The sequence below is a fragment of the Anomalospiza imberbis genome, unplaced genomic scaffold, assembly GCF_031753505.1.
Source record: "Anomalospiza imberbis isolate Cuckoo-Finch-1a 21T00152 unplaced genomic scaffold, ASM3175350v1 scaffold_175, whole genome shotgun sequence".
NCBI lineage: Eukaryota > Metazoa > Chordata > Aves > Passeriformes > Viduidae > Anomalospiza > Anomalospiza imberbis.
In genome coordinates this window covers 18,637-43,121 of record NW_027099809.1, presented here as the reverse complement: position 1 = coordinate 43,121, position 24,485 = coordinate 18,637, and the positions used below count along the sequence as shown (strand labels likewise).

General features: G+C 51.5%; 1 protein-coding gene across 1 annotated transcript in view; it reads left to right on the top strand.

Annotated features, from left to right (window-relative positions):
- LOC137466329 (zinc finger protein 420-like) overlaps positions 1-23,151 on the top strand; it is a 127,726-nt gene extending 104,575 nt beyond the window's left edge. The window contains exon 3 of the mRNA XM_068178090.1: positions 22,253-23,151. Coding sequence (XP_068034191.1) covers positions 22,253-23,151 — 899 coding nt within the window. The remainder of the gene's footprint in view (positions 1-22,252) is intronic.
- The last annotated feature ends 1,334 nt before the right edge of the window (positions 23,152-24,485 follow it).

The following is a 24,485-nucleotide window of genomic DNA, read 5'->3' as shown; positions in this document are numbered from 1 at the left end:
TGACACTTCAGGGCCCCATGGAACTAAGGATCCATGGAACAGCGCAGGACTCCATGGAACCAAAGGTCCACTGTGACATTGTGGGGCCTCATGGAACCCTGGAGGCCATTGTAACACTTTGAGGCCTCGTCGAATCAAGGGGCTCTGCAGGGCCTCATGGAACCAAGAAGACCCTTCTGACACTGGGAGTCCCCATGGAACCAAGGGTCCATTGTGATACTGCGGCATCAAGGAGACCCCTGTGACACTGAAAGGCCTCATGGAAGCAAGGGCTTGGCCTCCCAGGGGCTACCTGACAGGTCCAGCTGAACTTGGAATGTTGAGAGCTGCCTCTCATCAGTCCCTGGAGAACTGGAGCTCTGTGCTTTCCTTCCTACGGAAAAGAACCATCCGTCTTTCCAGGTGCCCACAGCCAAAACTGATACTCCTCCTGAAAAATTCCCTATATGCAAGGGTTCTCCCAGACAAAAGCTGGCAGGACAGACACCTCTGGTTGGCCTGGTCCTCGGGTGGTCACCTCTCATCTCAAGGAAGTTCTGAGGAAAGTATTTGAGCAGGTTTGCCTGCTGGAACATCAATGAGTCTCTCATCCTCTAAAAAACTCAGATGCTCTTCTGATCATATGTATCTTTTCTTTCTCACTGTGTCTTATGCAAGAAATACTATTTTCAGCTAAGAAACATTATTCTTCTCACTCTAGCAGGGTTTGCTGACAAAAAACAGCTCGTTTACATATGGATCCAGGTCACCTCTATAAGCACACACAAGAAAGAATCCAGCAGGAATGATTTGTCTCTGCTCCCATCTGTCACACCTCCTCTGGAGCTGGAGGTGCAGCCCCAGCACTCGGGAGGGCTCAGGGGCTCACAAGCTCAGCTCCCACACAGAGAACTTGCAGACCCGGGGCTGCTCTCCTTGGCCCCTGCACGCTCAGCCAGGCTGAGATGGACACTGATGGTTTCTGTGCCAGGCTCTCTGAGCCCAGCCCAGCTCCCTGCAAGCTCTGCCAGCTGCCCTGAGCTCTGTGCAGCACCCAGGGCCTCTCCCCAGCACAGCACAGCCCAGCCGGCTCTGGCCCCACAGCTCTGCTCAGCCCAGGCTGCTCTGGCCACTGGCCCCACGGCCTCAGCCCCTGGCCAGGGCACAGCAGCAGCTGCAGCTCAGCCAGGACTCAGCCCCAGCCATGGGGGAAGGGGCTTGGCCAAGGCCAAAGGAGGCTCCCTGGGTGCCCTGCTCCCCTCGGGCTGAGGTGCTGAGAGCTCTGCAGCCCCTGCTGCCATCCCATCTGCCCAGGCCAGCACAAGAGCCCGGCCTTGGGGCCCTCCAGAGCTGCTCCTGCTCCAGGCCCAGGGCCCATCCCAGAGCTGGGGCAGCCACAAAGCTGTGCCCATTGCTGGTCACTGCTGCTCTGATGGGGATGGGTCCTCAGCCACTTGGAGGTGTCTGATGAATTTTACTACTCCAGAGGCCTCTTCTTTCTTGAGCTCATCAGTCCAGGAATTCAGTGAGAAAAGCTCATAAATATTTGTTCAAAACACCCAAGACAAGAAAAGGCCTTGAAGTTTTCAATTCTTCTGTGATGAATTAGACAGGTTTCAGGTAGTGTATTTAAAGTGAATATACTGTTTTGAAAACTATGCAGAGAGAACTGTTTTGTTCTGTTTTCTTTTCCAGTTTTTCCTGTTTATAGATTGATATCAGCAATGTCCAGTTGATATTGACCCCCAGCACCTCCTCATGCAGTCTGAATAGATGTGAAAATCAAGACCCTTCATGTTTGGCAATCAATAACACTTTGTCCCCAACCCCTCCCCACCATTTCCCTCATCCAAGCCCTGGCACTCAGAGCAGCTGAGGAATGGAGTCACATCCAGGGATGTCCCCAGGGCTCAGGACTGGGGCCAGGTCAGTGAAATCTCTTGATTGCTGATCTGGACGAGGCCATCGAGGGCACCCTCAGGCAGTTCCCAGGTGAGCCCAAGCTGGGTGGGAGTGTGGCTGTGCTGGAGGGCAGGAAGCTCTGCAGAGGGATCTGGACAGGCTGGAGCCATGGGCCCAGGACAATTGGATGAGGTTCACCAAGGCCAAGGGCCGGGTCCTGCCCTGGGCTCACAACCACCCCAAATCCCTGGCCGTGCCCTGCCCCTGATCCCCACAGCCTGTCCTGTTTCCTTCATCCCTGCATTGCCAGGGACTTTCTGGGACAAGGGAGCTCTGCTCTGGGGATGGAGGGAGGTCCAAGTGCCACCACTGGAGTGGGAACCACAACTCATCAGGTTTGTGTTCTCTGGGGGTCAGGACCTGGTGAGAGTCAGAGGCACAGAAAGTTTCTCTTCATGGCAAACAGACCATGGTTGAACAGGACACAATTTAATAACAATCACACTCATCCCTGAGCTATGTGCAACATCCCAGCAGCATCTGATGAGTCCAGCATCCATAAGTGATTTCCATACTAGAACTGATTTTAGACAACTGTGGTTCTGTGATAGAAATAAAAACAATTAAGTTCTTGTATCAGGATGATTGTCCTGCAGTGGAGGCAAAACAGCTCAAACAAGTCCTGATTTGCAAAGCTGTCAGTGGTGGATGGAGAAGAGATGTCACAGAGCTCTTTTCTATGATGGCAGAGTCTTCTCGGTGGCCTCACAGCCTGTTCTGTGATGTCACACTGCCAGCCTGTAATGTCACAGCCGACTTTGTGACATCACAACCTCCTCTGTGATGTCACAGCCTGCTCTGTGATGGCAGAACTCACTTATCATGTCACACAGCACCTCTGTGGTCACACAGAGCCACCCTGTGATGTCACAACACCTTCAGTGATGGAACACAGCCACCCTATAACGTCACAGCACACTCTTTGACCTCACAGCTTGCTCTGCTCTGTGATGTCATACAGGCATGCTGTGATGTCACAGCCTGCTTTGTGATGTCACTTAATAAACCAGGGATGTCACAGCCAACTATATGATGTCACAACCTGGTCTGTGATGTCACACAATCACAGAATCAGAGAATTGCTGGGTTGGAAGAGACCTTTAAGGTCATCAAGTCCAACTCATGCCCTAACACCACCTCAGCTAAACCATGGCACTGAGTGCCACATCCAGTCTTTTTTTAAACACATCCCATGATGGTGACTCCACCACCTTCCTAGACAGACAATTCCAGTAATTTATTACCCTTTCCATAAAAAAACTTTTTTTCCTAATATCCAACCTAAATTTCCCTTGGTGCAGCTTAAGACACTGTCCCCTGGTCCTGTCAGTTGCTGTGAGGAGAGAGACCGACCCCCACCTGACTGCAACCACCTTTCAGGAAGCTGTAGAGTGATAAGGTCACCTCTAAGTCTTCTCCAATCTAAACAACCCCAGCTCCCTCAGTCATTCCTCACAGGACTTGTGTTCCAGACCCCTCATCAGCCTTGTTGCCCTCCTTTCGACACGCTCCAGGTCCTTTGTATCCCTCCTAAACTGGGGGACCCAGAACTGGACACAGCACTCGAGGTACGGTGCCAGTACTGAAGAGGAATGCCAAGCACACCAGTGCCAAGTACAGTGGAAGAATGACCTCCCTGCTCCTGCTGGCCACACCATTCCTGATCCAGGCCAGGAGCCATTGGCCTTCTTGGCCACCTGGGCACACTACTGGCTCATGTCCAACCTGCTGTCGACCAGTGCCCCCAGGTCCCTTTCTGCCTGGGCACTGTCCAGCCACACCGTCCCCAGCCTAGAGCAGTGCAGGGGGTTATTGTGGCCAAAATGCAGGACTGGGCACTTGGACTGGTTAAACTTCATTTTACTGGAAACCAGTCCAGGTCTCCCTGCAGAGCCCTCCTACTTTCCAACAGATGGACACATGCTTCCAGCTAAGTGTCATCTGCAGATTTACTAATGAAAGCCTCAATCCCCTCATCCATGTGGTCAATAAAAATATTGAACAGAGCTGGCCCAGCACAGAGCCCTGAGGGACAGCACTGGTGACTGTCCCCAGCTGGATGCAGCACCGCTCACCACCACTCTCTGGGCCCGGCCATCCAGCCAGTTCTGAACCCAGCAGAGAGTGCTCCTGTCCCAGCCGTGGGCTGCAGCTTTTCCAGGAGTGTGCTGTGGGAGACAGTGTCAAAGGCCTTGCTGGAGTCCAAACAGACACATCCACAGCCTTTCCTGCATCCACCAGGAGGGTCACCTGGTCATAAAAGGAGACCAGGTTGGTCAAACACGACCCGCCCCTGCTAAACCCCTGCTGGCTGGGTCTGACACCCTGGCCATCTGTCACGATCCGCTTGTGCGGGGTGTCGCGATGGTTCTTTTCACCAATCTCAAAAGTGCAATAAGGCAAACAACAAGGGACTATCAGTTAATCACAACAAATGTACCTTTATTAAGGGCCAAAACAGTAAATGCGATAGTGGGGATCAGAAAGGAGATAAAAGGATAGAGAGAGAGACAAAAGAGGGGGATGGGAATAGCTACCAACACAGGCGAGATCCTCACAGTTATAGTCCACAGAGGAAAGAGGGGGGACCATGCAGGACAATGAGAGTCTATTGTAATTGCTGTGGGGGAACAGGTGAGTCCACTGAAACCACCAAGGCAGGACGAACACAAAGAAGAATAAGTGCATTGGAATTGCTGAAGAAGAACAGGTCATGTCATTAGTGGTTTCCCCACTCCCTGTGGTAGGGGTCTCAGTCTGAGTCCTTAGGAGGAGGATTTTTGATCTGCGTCCGTCTGTCACAGTGGTAACGGGACAGATGAGAGGTCTTCAGTGAGAAGGAGAGTGGGCAAATATGCAGTAGGCCGTTCCTTGCTGTGTTCATGCCAGGTCCTTGCCGGTTCCTTGCCAAGTTTTTGCCAACTCCTTGCCAAGTCCTTGTCAGGCCTTGTTCGGAACAGCTAACGTAACGGTGCAGCAACTGCACCTGCACTGCCGCTCTCTCCAAGCTGGTACTGCAGGGGGGGAAGGGGTTTCTCCTCGTGGCAATCGGTAGGCAAAAGTGGGGGCATCAGTCGGCCTCTTACACTTCGTCGGAATCAATCCTGTTCACCATCCCATATCGGGGAATGATTGATTCTAGAAATGTTTTACTCACAACATTGGCATTGGCTTTAACCGTGGGTACCGCCTCTACCCAATGAGTCAGGTCACCTACTATCACTAGCAAAAACTTCCACCGTTGTACCTGGGGAAGCTCGGTAAAGTCTACTTGGATGTTTTGAAAGGGCTGTAAGGCTAGTTCTCACCCTCCCCTGGTGTTTTCCTCATAACCTTCTCATTTATTGGTTGGCATATCACACACCTTTCAATTATCTGCTTAGCTATCCCGAAAATTCCTATGCAGCCCCAGTCCCTTAGAAATTGATCACTTAGCGCTTGTGTCCCCAGTGTGTTGTTCCATGTTTGCCTTCTAGCATTTTCCTGGCAAAGGGTTTATTCAACATTTGCCTCCCATCTGCTAATCTCCACTTCCCTTTGTTTTCTTTCTTGGCTCCCGTTTTAAGGAATTCTTTCTCTTCTTTCCTACCGAATACGGGGACTTCTTGCATTTCTCTAATGGGGGTTAATGCTGTCATTAATTTTCCTGTCCCTGATTTGGCTGAATTCTTAGTATCTAAATCTGCTAAATGGTTCCCTCGTGCTTCTTGAGTCACCCCTTTTTTATGTCCTTTAACATATACTGCTGCCACTTCTTCTGGTAATTGTAAAGTTTCTAACACTTCTAGAAGACGTTTTTAGTTCCTTTCCCCTTGAATTTAATAGCCCACTCTTTTCCCAAATTTTTCCAAAGGTATGCACTACTCCAAAAGCATATTTTGAGTCTGTGTATATTGTTCCTCTTTTCTGTGTTAATATTTCCAAAGCTCACTTTAGGGCATACAACTCACATGCTTGGGCTGACCAGTTGGAAGGTAACTTTCCTTTTTCTAGGGCCACTAACTCCTCATCTGCTATAGCCCACCCCAATACCCTGTGCCCTGGATTACCCATGAAAATCCATCAATGTACAATCGTTTTCCACCTTGGAGTGGTTGATCTGTTAGGTCCTCTCTTACTTTAGTTGGATAGTTTATAACTTCTAGGCAATTATATATTAATTCCTCACCTGGTTTTCCATCTAAAACTGGGCAGGGTTGAGTTGGTTACTCACGACTAGCTCTAAACCATTATCTATTAAGATGGCTTCATATTTTAGTACTTGGGAATCAGTGAGCCATTTCTCAGCCTTTTAGCTGAGGATACTCCTTACTTAGTGTGGGGTATATATTTTCAGTTTTCCCCCAAAGGTTAATTATTTTGATTTCTTCTACGAGTGGGGCGCTCGCTGCCACCGCCTGAATGCAGGTTGGCCACCCCCAGCTGACAGGGTCTTGCGGTTTTGATAAATAGGCCACTGGTTTCCTGGATCCTCCCTGGTCCTGGGCTAACCCTCCATGTGCTGCCCCTTTTTCTATATCCACAAACAGATAGAAGGGTTTGTCTAAGGCAGGAAGACTCAGTGCTTCTGCACTGACTAATTTTTGCTTTAAAGCTTCAAAATTTGCTTGTTGTCTTCTTCCCACCTAATGTCTTCTTCTGCTAACTTTTCAAACAAGAACCTGATGGCCTACATGTATCCTTCAATCCATAGCCTGCAATATCCCAACAGGCCTAAAAACCTTCTGACTTCCCTCTTAGTTTTTGGTCATGGGAGTGAGGCTATCCCTGCAATTCTCTCAGGGTTCAGCCGCCAGCCCCCTTGACAAATCACATGTCCTAGGCATTTTACTTCCCTCCTACAAATTGGAGTTTCCCTTTTGATACTCAAAGTCCTTGGTCCCCCCAAAAATTTACCAGTGCTGTGGTGGATTCTCGAACTTTGAGATACCTTGAGAGGAGCCCAGTGCTACTTGCTCCCCTGTGCCGACACGTGAGCGTTTGTCTGGTTTCGGGATGGCCCTGGCTGTGTGAGGGGTGCTGCGTGGACACGAGACAGCTGGTCCTGTCCCGCTGGGTCCCAGCAGTGCCTCACAGCAGTCCTGCATCCACGTCAGGATGCTGGCCAAGAGAGGTCCTGGAAGCTGAGGCAGCTGATTTTAAGCTTGTGCAGGTGCCTACAGGCCAAGGCCAACGGTGTTCCCTCAGGATACAGCTGTCCTGAGGGGTCTCCCTCATTCAAAGAAATCGGCAGACAAATGCATTGTCAGCCAAAAGCCCTTTTATTGACCTGGCAGGAGGGCAGGGGTCTGCACCCCACTAAAGTGTTTCTCTGCCACATATAAATTTCAGTGGGTTGATGTAGGAGTTGTATCAAAATCACCATCCATCTTTACACTGCTGAGGTGATTCCATAGGCAGGCGGTTGGAAATACATTCTGTCAGATTCCCATACTTGAAGCTGATGTCCAGGCCCTGGCCAGGAGCGGTCTGGATGCCCCAAAGCAGCACAAAGTCTTCCTCAGGGCTTCCCTGCACAGGGCTGATTCCACACTTGCCCTTAGTTCTTCTGGTAGACTGTGTCTAAAGCTTTTTGTCAGGTCACTCTCATGTCAAGTTAGGCCACCAGGTTTTTGTTATGCTAACTGCTGCTAAGTACTTAGGCATGTCTGTGCTAATTACTTGTTTACTCATGTGAATTGCTTGTGCTTACTCATGTCAAACAAAGGCCTTGTTCCATCCCCAAAGGTGCCTGAGGCCACCCGCTCCTTGTGGCACCAGTTGCTTTCCTGTGGAATGTTCTACCTCCCCAAGGGTAAAGAGGGAGCTGCAGAAAGAGCTTGCCAGGCTGCTCTCCATCCTTTCCCAGCACTCCTGGTGAAGTGGAGAAGTCCGAGCTGAGCGCAAAGGTGCAAATGGAGCAGCCGTGCACAGGAAGGCTCGGTGGGAAGGATGATCCAGGATCCATAGGCCTGGCAGCCTGAGCGTGCTCCAGGGGAAGGCCTTGGAGCAGATCCTCCTGAGTGCCATCCCACGGCACCTGCAGGGAACCAGGGCGTCTGCTGGAGGGTGGGAAAGCTCTGCGGAGGGACGGGGACAGCTGGGGCTCCTGGCGGGGTGTTGAGAGCTTCTGTGCGGGAGTTTGGGGGGCTGGTGCTGGTGGGGTGTTGGAGAAGGAGTTGTCTGGAAGGTGAGAGGTCTAGGCTGGAATTTGAGTCAGTTTGAAGGCAGCATCTGTGCTTTGGCACAGCTTTGGTTATGGAGGCCAGAAGGAATATCTGTGACTTTTCCTCTTCATGGTCCTGATTCTCCTGCAGGGAACAAGAGGGGAGAGCTGTACTTTACTGGTCACTCAGATCTCTGTACCAGGGGGAGGATTAGCCCTTTTGCCATCTACTCAATTCTTTGAGCTACTATTGTACCACTGAGTGGACTCTCATTTCTTGAGAGCTTTTATTCCTTAAGAGAATGAGGATATTATCATCCGTTCATAGAAAACCAAAGAATGGCCCTTATTTTTTTCCTTTTTTTGTGTAGTGTTATGTTCTGTAAAGTGACCCTCCGTGGATGAGGTTAAGGTAAATGAGTTGCTGCTTTGAGATTGGAAGCAAAATTCCAACTCTTCACCTCCTCAGGCCATCCCAATTAATTTGGGAAGTTTGCAACTTTTTGGAACTACTTGAGTCGAGCAATGGCAGTTAAAGCTTTCCTGAATTGAGGATTCTTACTTGCAAGACTCTTCTGTGCCTTCACCGCTAAGGTGTTTTTGTGCTGAAGGCAATAACTGCAATGAGAAAATAATTTCAGCATGGAGTAAGAGCTTCTGAAAGAGAACAAGTGTTGCCAGCAGTTGCTCCAAGTGCTCCTGCCAACAGCCCCTGCAGGCAGGAGCGCAGCCCCCAATTCACGTGGGCTTTGGCTCCCTCTGGCACAGAAGCCCCCCACGGGCACAGGTCTCTGGGGCAGGAGACGGGCACCGGTGCTGCCAGGGCTCGGGGGGTGGCAGGTCTGCTTGGGCAGGGACCCTGCCACACCTGCTGATGTCAGCGCTCCCTGGGCCCCAGGGGTCAGAACAGCATTCCTGCCCTGGCCCACACGTTCCTTGTATGTGTCACACCCGCGGGTTTAGGATGGCCACCAGCCGGGACGTGTCCCAAGGAGGCCATGCCAGCTTCTGTGAAGGCCCCGTGCCCTTCCCAGCGCGGCTGCGTCGGCAGCCCTGGGGGCTCCTTCTGCTGCCCTGAGCCCGCAGAGCAGGGCAGCGTTTGCTGATGGTTTGAGCCGTTCCTAAAGATCCTGTTGGGCTGTCTTAGACACTTGGGATGAGGGATTCCTTCCAACCTGAGCCACTTTGGGTGGGCTGGGGGCGGCCCCAGGGCAGGGGGCAGTGTGTGCAGGGGCCCTTTGTGACACGGTGCAGCACGGTCACCGTGGCATGGAACGGGACAGCGTGTCCAAGGGCCCTTTGTGACACGGGGTGACATAGGAATTGGCGGTGACAAGACCACACCACAGTGCTCGGAGCACGCGACGGGACAGGATGGGACAGAGCCGTGCCGTGAGGTGCCCCCGCACAGCGCACTTGTTCGTGTCTGACCCGGAGCTTTTCCGAGGCGTTATTCCTGCAGCTGACCTCGAGGCCAGACCACAGGACTTGGTGACCCGTGGTCTTCCTGAGGCTTCTCTCCTGCAGGTGTCCGCGAGGGCAGACCGTGGGACTTGGTGCCCCAGAGGCATCTCCCATCCCTGCCACCGGTGCCCTCGAGGCCAGACCACAATCCTTGACAGGAGTCTCCTGTCCCTGTGGCAGAAGCCCTTGAGACCAGAGTGCAGGACTTGCTGTCCTGTAGCCTTCCTGAGGCTTCTCTCTTGAAGGTGCCTTCCAGGCACGACTTCAGGCCTTGCTGACTCGGAGTTTTCCGAGGCATCTCTCCTGCAAGTAGCCACAAATCCAGTCACTGACATGGAGCAGAGACCCACGAGAGTGCCCCAGCTTTCCTGGGTGGAGGAAGAGGAAGAAGGCGCTGGAGCTAGCCCTGCACACGAGACCTGTGCTGCCCTGCTAGATATGCTCGTAGAGGAAGGGTTTTGCAATCCAAAGCAAGTAAGCAGCCTGTGGCCAGGGTTTGATCCTCCCAGGAACTGCTTGGCCTCCCAAGCCATGCCTACTTGTCACTAGAAGCCTTTGAGGCCATGGCAGTGTGGTGGCAAGGAAAGCACTTCTCTGGGGAAGCTGGGGACATTCCTCCCTCTGGCAGCTTTCCAAGTCTCCCCGTGCCTTCGCCAGGTGCCTGCCATGGTGAGGTACATCCACCAGTGGCTCATGGCCAGTCAGTTTGCTGAGCACAGGCTGAACAGGGCCCTGCTGGATCTCACCAACGAACAGCCCGCTGATGTAGTAATGTGTCCTGGTTTTGGGCAAATTTGGGAGAAAACCTTCAGAAGGAGCCCCCAGAAAGCAAACCCCCCACCGCCCCTCCCCCACCTGGTTCAGGAAGAATTTCCTCAGAGAGTAGTGGAAACAACCTGTTTATTGAGCAGGCAAAGCACTCCCCAGCACAAAAAATGAACAACACCAGATGACAAAAAGTCTTTCTACGCTCTGAAGAGGTGACAAATTCAGAAAGTCTCTCCTGGGAGTGGTTGCCTAGTTATCGGTCTCCGGTGCTGGAGATGGCTGCTGCAGGTCACAAAATGCTGGCTCTCGGTGTTTCTTGGTGTTTCCCAGGTCCCAATCATGAGCAGGTTCAAATGGTATTCAGGAAAGGGAAAGAAAAAAAACAGTCCAGGGAAAAAATTGGATTGCCTAGCTAAACTAACTAATAAGCAAAAGCAAGGGCAAAAGCAAAAAGCAGGAGCAAGAGCAAAGCGAAAGCAAGCAAACCAGCAAGCAAGCAAGAAAGCCAGCAAGCCCTAGCCTCTCCTAGACACAGACCATGGGGGGAGGTGAGCCAGCTGATAACAAGACAAAACAAACCTTCACTTTTCGGAGCCAGTCCTGAAGGCACAGAACATAGCATCAAGCATAAACAGAACACATGACTGGGGATGCAAGCACCATAATGTCACCCTAGGACATTCCACTCCTTATCTCCATATCGTCAACATATTACCAAACGTCATGTAAAAACTTCATCAAGTAAAAACTCCCATCTTTTACTTACTCAGACACATTTCCTTCCATCTCCCTTGCTGAAACCTTTGACGCACATTTCCTTCTATCTCACTTGCTCAAACCTTCGACATTTCCTTCTGTCTCATGTCTGTGTGGTTATTGCAAAGACAGTGGCAGTAACATCCAACAAACAGTGATATTTGCGTATGAGATCTCCCTGAGGTACACATTGAGTTCTTCCATATTTCTGCATTATTCACCATGTACAACCTGGTCCCTGAGCAAAGACAATCCCACCAATGGGTTTGTCTGTACTCGAGGCAGAATTGATCCACACTGTCTTCCCTAGCAAACCTCAGATATGTGCCACTGGGATTTTATCTACCTGGATCGGAACAGCATATAAAAAGGAGCAGTTCCAAACATATGGCACATTATGCCAATCAGCTTTCTGATGAGCCTGTGACATTTCTTACTCAACAGTGACACTGCAGTGCTGGCCACCAGGCCGGCTTGCCAAGGGAGGCTTCTGGCCATGCCCTGCAAGCAGCTGCTGCTGCCAAGGCGCCTTTGGTGCCTCAGGCTCTCCCTGGCACAGCTCCCAGCACGGCACTCTGCCCTTGTGCCCGAGGCCTTCCCTGTGCTGGGGCTGGCCTGGGGCTTTTCCTGCAGTGGGACCTGCCCTGCTCCTGGCCCAGGAAAGGCAGTTCCTGCTGGAGCAGCAGGCTCTGCCTGCGGTGGGCTCAAACCACTCCCGCAAGGCCCTGGTGACGTCAAAATTGCTTCCTAGAGCAGAATAGTCTATAATTGGTATAGCTCCTATATTGAGGAGTAAATAACTATTTTTAAAATTTTATTCTGTGTTGTAAATAGACGGTTTTATCTAATAATGATCAGAATCAATCATAGGTGTATTTATACAGATTTATCTGGTATTCCATTGTTAATCGTTTGGGACAAATTGCATTAAGGTTCAATTCCACCTGTCCAATCTGCAGGGACGCGATGGGATCCAGCCACTGCCAGTCTCTTCTATTAGAAGGAATTCTAGAAGTCTGGGGGTCCTGCAGGGGTTTGAGGATCTATGTTGCTGTTGGGGGACATTTCTCCACCTCATGACTCAGCAGGAGTTTCTCCAGTAAGGAAATAAAGCTTTTGCCTGAAGCTCCCACTCTGCCCATGGCAGGAACCCCTGTGAGTGCCCGTGAAATCCTGGCTCTTTGGCAGCCTGGGGACTCCTGGGATGTCACCGTGGAGCCCCCATGAGTGCCTGTGACAGATCGGTGCCTTTGCAGCCCAATGTCCCCTGGGATGTCACCATGGGATGGCTGTGACTGCCTCTGACCACACAGCTCTTTACCATTCCCAGAAACCCCTGGGAGGTCTCCATGGAGCCCCTGTCTCTGCCTGTGACATTCCAGCTCTTGAGGATCCTGGAGACTCTTGGAAAGTCCCCATGGAACCCCTCTGAGTGCCTGTGACAAATCTGATCCTTAGCAGGCAATCATCACCAGGAACCCGTGTTGCTGTGGTCAGTTTCCATGGCAACCATCACCAGCCCCTGTTGCTATGGTCAGTTTCCATGGCAACCATCACCAGCCCCTGTTGCTATGGTCAGTCCCTGGGCAGCTCCATGGAGACCCCATGCCAGGGGTGGTTGCCATGGACACCAGCTCAGGCCTGGAGCCAGAGCCCGTTGCCATGGCAACCATTGGCAGTCCCCTCCCCAGGGCCATGTGATCCCAGAACCACAGAACTGGCTGAGCTGGGAGGGACCCATCAGGATCCTCGAGTCCAACTGCTGGCCCTGCACAGGACACCCCAACAATGCCAGCCTGGGCCTGGCAGCGGTGTCCAAACGCTGCTGGAGCTCAGAGAGCCCTGGAGCTGTGACCCTTCCCTGGGGAGCCTGGGCAGTGCCCCACCAGCCTCTGGGCAAAAACCTTTTCCTGAGATCCAACCTCAGCCTGCCCCCACTCAGCTGCAGCTGCTCCCTCCAGTCCTGTCCCTGGGCACCAGAGTGAAGAGGTTCCCACAGCCCCAGCCAGGGATCCGCTCCCAAGGCTGTTGCCATGGTCACCAGGGCTGGGACCAGCTGGAATGCTCGGTTTCCAAGGGCCGGGGTTCAGGAATGGGATTCCCCAGTTTCCTGCTCCTGCTAAAACTGCACTGCCCCTTGCTGCCCTCATGCCTCCCATCAAAAGCACAAAAGGCAAAGATCCCGGGCTGGGAGGAGAACAAGTTACTGGGAACAGCAACGAGACAAGGAACAAACAGGACCAGAAATAATACTGATAACAGAAGGGATAAGAAAAATTATTTACAGGGAAAACTACATCACAACTGATGGCTCTTCCTGGCCATGTATTTCCGCCTCCCTGGAAAGGACACCCTTCTCCTCAGGGACAGAGAGAGAGAGAGAGAGAGAGTCCCTTTCCTGCCCCTGGCAATGACCTGAGGTAGGAGTGAATGTAATGACAGGGCCATGCCAGACCCTCATGTTCTTTGATCCCACACCATGTCATTGGCAGGAGCAGGAAAAGGGAAAGATCTCTTCCCAGCATGGATCACAGGAAACATGGATCACCAGAGCTCTTCCCAACATGGGTTCTCCCATGGGGGATGAAGCTGGAGCAGTGCATGAAGCTCTTCCTGCAGCTAGGGCATTTGCAGGGCTTCCCTTACTGGTGCCTCCGTTGGTGTCTGGTCAAGTGAGAGCTCCTGGAGAAGTTCTTCCCACACTGTGGACACTTGTAGGGCCTCTCCCTGGTGTGGATGTGCTGGTGCCTGATGAGGTGGGAGTTTTGCTTGAAGCCCTTCCTGCAGTGGGGGCAGCGGAAGGGCCTCTCCCCGGTGTGAATCCGCTGGTGCTTGAGAAGAATGGATCTGGTCTGAAAGCTCTTCTGACAGTTGGGACATTCGTAGGGTCTCTCCCCAGTGTGGATCATTTGGTGGATGATCAGTTGGGACTTCTGGCTGAAGCCCTTCCCACATTCCCCACATTTGTATGGCCTTTCTCCAGTGTGGATCCTCTGGTGGCTGATCAAGTGGGACCTTCGGCTAAAGCTCTTCCCACATTCCCCACACTCATAGGGCCATTCCCCAGTGTGGATCATCTGGTGGCAGATCAGGCTGTTGCTCTTCCTGAAGCTCTTCCCACACTGCAAGCACTTGTAGGGCTTCTCCCCATGGTGAAGCTTATCATGGACCACCAGCTCCAAGATCTGGCTGAAGCTCTGTCCACCTTCGTGGCACAGGGTGGGTCTTTCCTCCTCAGAGCACCCTGGGCTGGGTTTGCAGCCCCTCCTCTTGTGGGATCTCCTGGGCTTTTCCTCCCCGTTGGATTCCTGCACCATGGAGCCGCTCAAAACGGCCTCTTCCACGAGGTTCTGCCGTGGGGATTTGTCCTTCCTGGTCTCCATCCTCAGCTCCTTGTCTGGGGGAGGAAGGACAAGGAGAGGATGGGATTTGCCTCCGTGCCCTAGGGAAGGGGAAGGAGATCCCCCCAGTGCATCCCCGGCAGGATGGCGTTGGCAGAGAGGTTGTCCTGTAGTCGGGGGCCATGCTGGGCTGGGAGATGGAGCAGGAGAGAGGGGGAAAGGGGCAGTGACTTCCTCCTCACCTGCCTGGGTTTCCAGGGGCTCCTTCCCCTTCCTTGCAGCCTTCTCCTCCATTTCGCAATGGTTTGGAGAAGGAAAATTCTGTTTTGGGAGGAAAACAAGGGATGAGCACAATGAGTTTTGTTCTGGTTTGAAGGCAAACCAGGAGGAGAGTCTAAACCAGAATTACAATTTAATAAAAAAAATCAATATCAAGGCAATGATACAGAAACACTGGCTTAATCTGACAGAGTCAGGATTTAACCTGACACCCCGTTGGTCAGGGTGGTGGTAGCCGTCTGATGAAATGGTGGCTGCAGTCCTGTTGGAGTGATGAACGTGATTCTGTCAAAGCGGCGATCCGGTAGAAGGGTCTGGTCTTTCTCTGAAGGTCCAGTGGTGGTTACGGAGCTCTTGTCCTCTGGGAATCCAGTAGGCAAGGTGGTCCTGGTGTTGCAAGGGTGAGATTATATCCAGGTAGGAATGCTTGGTTCCTCCCCCTGGGCGGAGCATCCCACAATGGGATGATGTAATTTTATCAGTCCTGCAGTGGCACTCAATGGCCCATTAACAGAAGATAGCCCCTGGAGGGCGTTATCAGGGTTGAGCCATGGAAGAGATAAAGAACACTGCCCCACCTGTTTATCACAGTTTATGAAGATGGTGACTGAAAACATACTTTTGGTTACATCTTACATTGCACCCTGAAACAGTGAGGCAATCCCTGCTCGGGATGGGGGGTGAACACCACCCCCCTTTCCCAAACTGGCTCAGGTGTAAAACCCCCACCCTGGGAAGGCCCCGCACACAGGGGACAATGTCCCACTTGCCCTGCCCCAGGAGAGGTCTCTGTCCCGGTCACTCCCTTGCTCTCCCCCCTTTTCTCTTTCTTCCATCTCTCCCTCTACCTCACATTTACTGTTCAATAACATCCACTTGGGATTTGGTCTCGTTAACACCTTAATTGGGGCATCTCTCTAACAATTTTATTAACCAGATTGAGACATTATTTTGGCACTGTGAGTTCAGGGCACTGATGTCTGACCCCAAGTGCCTTTGACAACAGCATGGTTCCCTCCTATCAGGAGGTTCTGGCTCTTTCTGGAGGAACTCTTGGAAACTTCAATGCAGCTTCTTCAGTGTGACTTTTGGGAGAACATATGAGGAAAATGGCTGTTGTGGGTGGCCAGTGTAAAGAAAATATTTTGTTGTCCTTCCTTGAAAAGTTTGTTAAAATCACTGGAGGAAAGGGACCAAATGATACCAGCAAGACTGACAAGGGTCATTCACCACAAGGTGAGGAACACAAGGCTGCACGAAGTCCTACAAGAAGCCCAGCTCAAGTACCTAAATTCCCTAATAAGTCCCAAATTCACAGGCCTGGGGGCTTTGCCAAATGTGGCAAGCACATTTTTCTCTCTCTCAGGATTTTTATAAAGGTGCACAGAGAGAAATGAAAGAGAAAATAATTTCTGTTTCTGCTCCTTGTTTTTCTCTTGTGGAATGTGTTTGGAGAATTGTTTATCTGGAGTGAATGCTTTGTTGGATCACGGTGGATTGTTTGGGCCAATGGATAATCAGATCCACCTGTGTCTGGACTCTCCAGAGAGGGTCACGAGTTGTGAGTTAGTTAGATATCATAGTTAGAGAAAGTCGCATGTACGTATAGTATCCTCTTTTATATAGTATATTAATGTATTATAGCATAATTATAATAAAGAAATCATTCAGCCTTCTGAACTGGAGTTAGACATCTTCATTCTTCCTATTGGGTTAGCCTGCATCTACAACAGCCGAATGTGAGAATCATTTTTCTTTTTGTCCCTGTCACCTTTGTGACAGGTAGACTGAGCTTTCCCTTCCTTTTAATAATCTGTATTGGGGCGAATTTCCACTTTTCTTTTATCTGAACCTGCCAGTAGCTGAGCTGGAGCTGTGCAGGAAACGATGAAATTTGGAATTGCCACAGAATTGCTTCTATTGTCGGTTTGTTCATGTTTGGGATTTGTTTGCATTTCCATCACAAGTGACTTGTGGGAATACCAAATATTCATCAAAGTATTTTATGCAGAATTAAGTTTGATTTCTGCTGAGATTTTTTTTTGTCCGGTGCCCAGGGGATGCTCGAGGGCAGTCTGTGCCTCTCGCCCTGGGGGATGCTTGGGAGGGGCTTGGGGGGGTTGTCCCTGTCCCTTTTACCCCAGGCCATTCCCCAGGGTCTGTCCCTGTCACCCAAAGCCATTCATCAGGTGGTGTCTCTGTCCCCGACACCCCAGGCCATTCTCCAGGGGGTCGCTATCGTTCTCACCCCAGGGAATGCCGGGGGTCTCCCTCCCTCTCACCCTGTGCCAGGAGTTGCTCGGGGCAGTTTCTGTCCCTCTCAGCCCAGGGAATGGTCGGGGGTCTTTGTCCCCTTGCCCTGGGGGATGCTTGAGGAGTCTCCATCCCTCTGCCCTCAGGGAATGCTTGTGCAGGGCTGGGGACCAGGGGCTCTGTGTCCCTCTCACCGCTGAGGGTGCTCAGGGTGGAGGGGGCTCTCCGACCTATTCATCCCTGGGGAGGTGGTGGGGAATTTCTGCCCCTCTCAGCCCTTGTATGACCCCGCCCAAACGTCATCTGGGTCACAGTGGCAGAGACACCCCAAACGCCCAGAAAGGCTGAACCTGGGATTTGATTTGGGATGAGTATTTAGGACGAGGGTGGAATTGGGGCTGGGGTTGGAGTTGGGACTGAGATTTGGATTAGAGCTGGGATTGGGGCTAAGGCTAGACATGGGATTGGCTTTAGGGCTGGGGTTGGGATTGGGTCTGAGGCTAGATGAGTCTGGCACTGGGATGAGATTAAATACAGAACTGTGAGGGTGACTAAACGTGGAGTGAGATTGAGGGCAGGATCAGGGTCAGGTTTGGGACTGAGCACACGCAGAGCGGGACAGGGGGGATGTCACTGTAGGATGTCCCTGGAATCATCCCAGCCCTTCTCAGGCACCTCCAAACATGGGGGGACAGCTGGGTTCTCCAAGATCCAGGTGCTCCCATGCTGCCCCTCAATACCAGGCGAGCATTCCCTGAGGGCAGCCCTGAATGTGACATTTGGGGCTCTGGGATCAGCCTTCACATCCCTGAGGGAGCAGCTGCAGACATGACGAGAGATTTTTTTCCCCACCTCTTTCCTGAGGAAGGGTGAAGCCCAGCTGTCCTTTCCTTCTGGTGCCTTCTACTCTCCTCAGCTGAGGATGCCAAACTCCCCACGAGCAGGAAAGTCCCTATTCCCTGTTTCTTTGTGACTGCTGCGTGGAACATCCATTCAGAATGAAGAATATTCTGACAGCCCTGCTGAATGACACCAGGAGGAGGTTTGTGAGAAAGGGGGGAAATTGTATTTTGATTGGAAATACAAGTTACAAACTTATTTCTTTCCATCCCATTCCTTTTCAGTCAGTTGCAGTTCTGTTTTCAGAGTGCCACCTTCTCAGTGTTTGTGTTCTCTTTTCTCTCCTGCCTCTCTTTGCCTGCTCTGTGTCTCTCTCAGTGTCTCCCTTGATCCAGGGCAGCTGCCACCAAAGGCCCTGCCCTGATTTCATTCCTAATCCATGAGCTACAAGAACTATGGGTGAAGTAATGAAAGCTGGCAGTTAAATGTCACTGTAGGATCTTGCTCCACTTGGCTTCTGGCTCCTTGGTAAGAGCTTTGCCTTCAAGGGCAGGAACATCTTTTCCTGGCTGGGAACTGGAATTCCAGCCCCAGGGAGTGTGTGCTGTGGATCCCAGAGGTGCATTCCCGAGGCTCCCAGGGTGCTGCTCCTGCTGTGCCTCCCAAGGAGCCGTGTCACATCAGGGAGAATCTCATAATCTTGGTTATCTCAGGGGTCTTTTATAGTCCTCTGTGGAAGGGGGGGACGTGGAGAAGACAATGAATGTCCATTGAAGCCACCAAAGGGGAACAGGTCATGTTATCAGCAGTGAGCGGGAGCCATTGTCTTCTTGGTCCATCGACCACACCTGGGCAAACATCTCACATTGATCAGGCCAGCCCTCCTCCCTGTGGTAGGGGTCTGAGTCTCAGTCTTTGGGAGGGGCTTCAATCTCCGTCCGTCACAGTGGTCATGATGAGGGGTCTTCCGTGGGAGATCACCAGAGTTACCCCAGAAAGTTCATTTGGCCAAGAGGTGGGAAAATTCATGGGTTGAGCAGGTATTGTGAAGCAGGTGTAAGCAGGTAGAACAAGCCGCTCCTTGCCAGGCCCTGCTCAAAGCGGTGGTCCGTGGTGGCACAGCAAATACACCTGCAAAAATAATCATCCACCTCTCCAAGCCAGAACTCTGATTGGGGTCTCCAGGATCTCAGTCTCTGCCATTGTGGCAAACATGAGGCAAAAATGAGGGGAACTTGGGACCGTCTCTTACACAGGGGCGTGCATGTCCTTTGAAGGGGAACGATCCCCACATGCGTCCAGCGCTGCAATAAACACACAGTCTCTACAGCTCCATACGGGATTTGTGGGGATCGATTTTTCATCCACGTTTCAGCAGCAGAGCTAGCAGACTAAACAGCGTATTTTACCTATGCTGGCAAGCTACTAATGATTCAAAGCAGCACATTTCACCTAAATACAAATGGATTTCTACCCTGTTAAATTTACCCTGTAAAATAGCCTGTTTCAACTCCCGAGCACCCCCTGGGCTGAGAGGGAGAGAGACTCCCTTGAGCACTCCCCTGGCGCAGGGGTGAGAGATAGGGAGACCCTCCCAGGCATTCCCTGGAGTGAGAACGATGGAGAAATGGAGACCCCCTGGGGAATGGCCTGGGGTGAGAGGGACAGGGACACCCCTTGGGGAATGGCCTGGGGTGACAGGGACAGGGACAACCCCCCAGGCCCCTCCCAAGCATCTGCCAGGACAAAGAGGCACAGAGACACCTCAAGCATCCCCTGGGCACTGGACAAAACAAACTCAGCAGAAATTAAACTTCACCCTACATAAAATGCCTTGAGGAATATTTGCTCTTCCCACATGTCACTTGTGATGGAAATGCAAACAAATCCCAAACATGAATAAACGGACAGTAGTAGCAATAATGTGGCAATTCGAAATTTCATCGTTTCCTGCACAGCTTCAGCTCTGCTGTTGGCAGTTTCTGATAAAAGTGAAAATTAGAAAAAATTATTCTCACATTTGGCAAAGCTCACAAGCCTGTGAATTTGGGAGTTATTTGGGAATTTAGCTACTTGAGCTGGGCTTCTTCTAGTGAAACATAAACTTTAAGGGATTTAGAGATTTTAGAGAAGCTAAGATTTTAGTTAGAAATAAGCCTTACTAGAGTTAATTAAAACAAATGAGTAGGCCTTGATGAAGTTAAGAGTTAGTAGTTAACTAATAACTGATTGCTTGTCAACACAGTGTTTAGTTAGCTGGGTTTATAATGAAGAATATAGAAACTGACAAATAGCTTTTAGGAACATAAGACAATTGTGGGCCTCCTCTGTTCTGAAACCAATTGAAGACAGGGAATGGGAGCTCTACCAAGGTTCATTTTTCATATTTGCATTGAAAAGGTAGAAAGGTCAGAATGAGGAAGACTTCATTTACTTCCTCATTTTGGGACCCCTCCCCATGAAAGGGACGACCGACCCATTTCAAGGAACAAACTACGCATGCTTAATAGCTTTTCAAATGATTAGCATACGAAGTGAGGAATGGGATGTACCAAAATTATGAATATGTAATTGCATTTTGGGTATTCAATACTTGTATGGATAAAAGGACTCTGTAATCATTTGAAAGGTGCAGTGTGTATTTGGGAGCTATCCCGAATGCTGCCTGGCATCATAATAAACATATACTTTCTAACTTTAAACTGTTAGATAGTTTTTGCCCATCACAGTTGGATATCGGTACTAGATCAATATCCATATTTCTTTAATAAATCACTAGGACTTTTGGCAGCCTTGTGTTCCTCACCATGTGGTGAATAACCCTTGTCAGTCTTGCTGGTATCATTTGGTCCCTTTCCACCAGCGATTTTAACAAACATTTCTAGGAAGGACAACAAAATATTTTCTTTACACTGGCCACCCACAACAGCCCCATTTTCCTCATAAGTTCTCCCAAAAGTCGCTCACAGGAAGCTGCATTGAAGTTTCCAAGAGTTCCTCCAGAAAGAGCCAGAACCTCCTGATAGGAGGGAACCATGCTGTTGTCAAAGGCACTTGGGGTCAGACATCAGTGCCCTGAACTCACAGTGCCAAAATAATGTCTCAATCTGGTTAATAAAATTGTTAGAGAGATGCCCCAATTAAGGTGTTAACGAGACCAAATCCCAAGTGGATTTTATTGAACAGTAAATGTGAGGTAGAGGGAGAGATGGAAGAAAGAGAAAAGGGGGGAGAGCAAGGGAGTGACCGGGACAGAGACCTCTCCTGGGGCAGGGCAAGTGGGACATTGTCCCCTGTGTGTGTGGCCTTCCCAGAGTGGGGGTTTTACACCTGAGCCAGTTTGGAAAGGGGGGTGGTGTTCACCCCCCATCCCGAGCAGGGATTGCCTCACTGTTTCAGGGTGCAATGTAAGATGTAACCAAAAGTATGTTTTCAGTCACCATCTTCATAAACTGTGATAAACAGGTGGGGCAGTGTTCTTTATCTCTTCCATGGCTCAACCCTGATAACGCCCTCCAGGGGCTATCTTCTGTTAATGGGCCATTGAGTGCCACTGCAGGACTGATAAAATTACATCATCCCATTGTGGGATGCTCCGCCCAGGGGGAGGAACCAAGCATTCCTACCTGGATATAATCTCACCCTTGCAACACCAGGACCACCTTGCCTACTGGATTCCCAGAGGACAAGAGCTCCATAACCACCACTGGACCTTCAGAGCAAGACCCATCAGGTGATCCCTTCTACAGCATCACTGCTTTGACAGAATCACGATCATCACTCCAACAGGGCTGGAACCTCCATTTCATCAGACGGCTACCACCACCCTGACCAATGGGGTGTCAGGTTAAATCCTGTCTCTGTCAGATTAAGCCAGTGTTTCTGTATCATTGCCTTGATATTGATTTTTTTTATTAAATTGTGATTCTGGCTTAGACTCTCCCCTGGTTTGCCTTCAAACCAGTACAAAATTCAATGTGCTTATCCCTTGTTTTCCTCCCAAAACAGAATTTCCCATTCCCAGGCCTTTGCCAGATGGAGGAAAAGGCTGTGAGGAAGAGGAAGATGCCCCGAGACACCCATGCACATGAGGAGGAAATCACTGCCCCTTTCATCCTCTCTCCTGCTCCATCTCCCAGCCAAGCATGGCCCCTGGTTGCAGGACAGCCCCACTGCCGACCCCGTCCTGCCGGGGACGCACTGGGGGGATCTCCTTCCCCTTCCCTATGGCACGGAGGCAAATCCCATCCTCTCCTTGTCTTTCGTCCCCCAGACAAGGAGCTGAGGATGGAGACCAGGGAGGACAAATCCCCACGGCAGAACCTCGTGGTAGAGGCTGTTTTGAGTGTCTCCATGGCACAGGAATCCAACGGGGAGGAAAAGCCCAGGAGATCCCACAGGAGGAGGGGCTGCAAACCCAGCCCAGGGTGCTCTGAGGAGGAAAGACCCACCCTGTGCCAGGAAGGTGGACAGAGCTCCTGCCAGAGCTCAGAGCTGGTGGGCCATGAGCAGCTTCACCATGGGGAGAAGCCCTACAAGTGCTTGCAGTGTGGGAAGAGCTTCAGGCAGAGCTCCCACCTGAACTGCCACCAGATGATCCACACCGGAGAATGGCCGTATGAGTGTGGGGAGTGTGGGAAGGGCTTCAGCTTCAGATCCAAACTCATCACCCACCAACGCATCCACGCTGGGGAGAGACCCTACGAGTGTCCTGCGTGTCAGAAGAGGTTTCTGACCAGCTCCAGTCTCCTTGTACATCAGCGGATTCACACTGAGGAGAGGCCCTTCCGCTGCCCCGACTGCGGGAAGGGCTTCAAGCACAGCTCCACGCTTTTCAGACACCGGCGAATCCACACCAGAGAGAGGCCCTATGAATGTGGGGAATGTGGGATGAGCTTCAGCCAGAGCTTCAGCCTGATCCAGCACCAGAGGATCCACAACAGCGAACTGCCCTATGAGTGTGGGGAATGTGGGAAGAGCTTCAGCCAGAAGTCCCACTTGATCTGCCACTGGAGGATCCACACTGGAGAAAGGCCATACAAGTGTGGGGAATGTGGCAAGAGCTTCAGCCAGAAGTCCCATCTGATTGTCCACCAAATGATCCACACTGGGGAGAAGCCATATGAGTGTCCCACGTGTGAGAAGAGGTTTCCAACCAGCTCCCATCTCCTCCTGCACCAGCGCATTCACACAGAGGAGAGGCCCTTCTGCTGCCCCGACTGCAGGAAGGGCTTCAAGCACAACTCCACCCTTGTCAAGCACCAGTGCATTCACACCAGGGAGAGGCCCTACAAGTGTCCCCAGTGTGGGAAGAGCTTCTCCAGCAGCTCTCACTTGGCCAGACACCAACGGAGGCACCAGTAAGGAAAGCCCTGTGAGTGCCCCAACTGCAGGAGGAGCTTCGTGCACGGCTCCAACTTCATCCCCCATGGGAGAACCCATGTTGGGAAGAGCCCTGGTGATCCACGTTCCCTGTGATCCATGCTGGAAAGACATCTGTTCCTTTTCCTGCCCCTCCCAATGACATGATCAAAGAACATGAGGGTCTGGCCATGGCCCTGTCATTACATTCACTCCCACCACAGGTCATTGCCAGGGGCAGAAAAGGGACTCTCTCTCTCTCTCTCCGAGGAGAAGGGTGTCCTTTCCAGGGAGGCGGAAATACATGGCCAGGAAGAGCCAGTCAGTGGTGTTGGAGATTTCCCTGTAAATAGTTTTTCTTATCAGTTCTGTTATCAGTATTATTTCTGTTCCTGTTTGTTTCTTATTTTGCTGCTGTTCCCAGTAAATTGTTCTTAACTCAGCCCAGGATCTTTGCCTTTTGTGCTTTCCGTGGGAGGCGGGAGGGCAGCGAGCGGCAGCGCGGTTTTAGCGGGAGCAGGAAATTGGGGAATCCCATTCCTGAACCCCAGCCCTTGGAAACCGAGCATTCCAGCTGGTCCCAGCCCTGGTGGCCATGGACACAGCTATGGGAGCGGATCCCTGGCTGGGGCTGTGGGAACCTCTTCACTCTTGTGCCCAGGGACAGGACTGGAGGGAGTGGCTGCAGCTGAGATGGGGCAGGCTTGGGTTGGATCTCAGGAAAAGGTTTTTGCCCAGAGGCTGGTGTCCATGGCAAACACCCCTGACATGGGGTCTCCACGGAACTGCCAAGGGACTGGCAATAGCAACAGGGGGCTGGTGATGGTTGCCATGGAAACTGACCATAGCAACAGGGGCTGGTGATGGTTGCCATGGAAACTGACCACAGCAACAGGGCTTCCTGGTGATGTTTGCCTGCTAAGGATCAGATTTGTCACAGGCCCTCCGAGGGGTTCCATGGGGACTTTCCAAGAGTCTCCAGGCTGCTCAAGAGCTGGAATGTCACAGGCAGAGAGAGGGGCTCCATGGAGACCTCCCAGGGGTTTCTGGGGATGGGAAAGAGCTGTGTGGTCAGAGGCAGTCACAGCCATCCCATGGTGACATCCCAGGGGACATTGGGTTGCAAAGGCACCGATCTGTCACAGGCACTCATGGGGGCTCCACGGTGACATCCCAGGAGTCCCCAGGCTGCCAAAGAGCCAGGATTTCACGGGCACTCACAGGGGTTCCTTCCATGGGCAGAGTGGGAGCTTCAGGCAAAAGCTTTATTTCCTTACTGGAGAAACTCCTGCTGAGTCATGAGGTGGAGAAATGTCCCCCAACAGCAACATAGATCC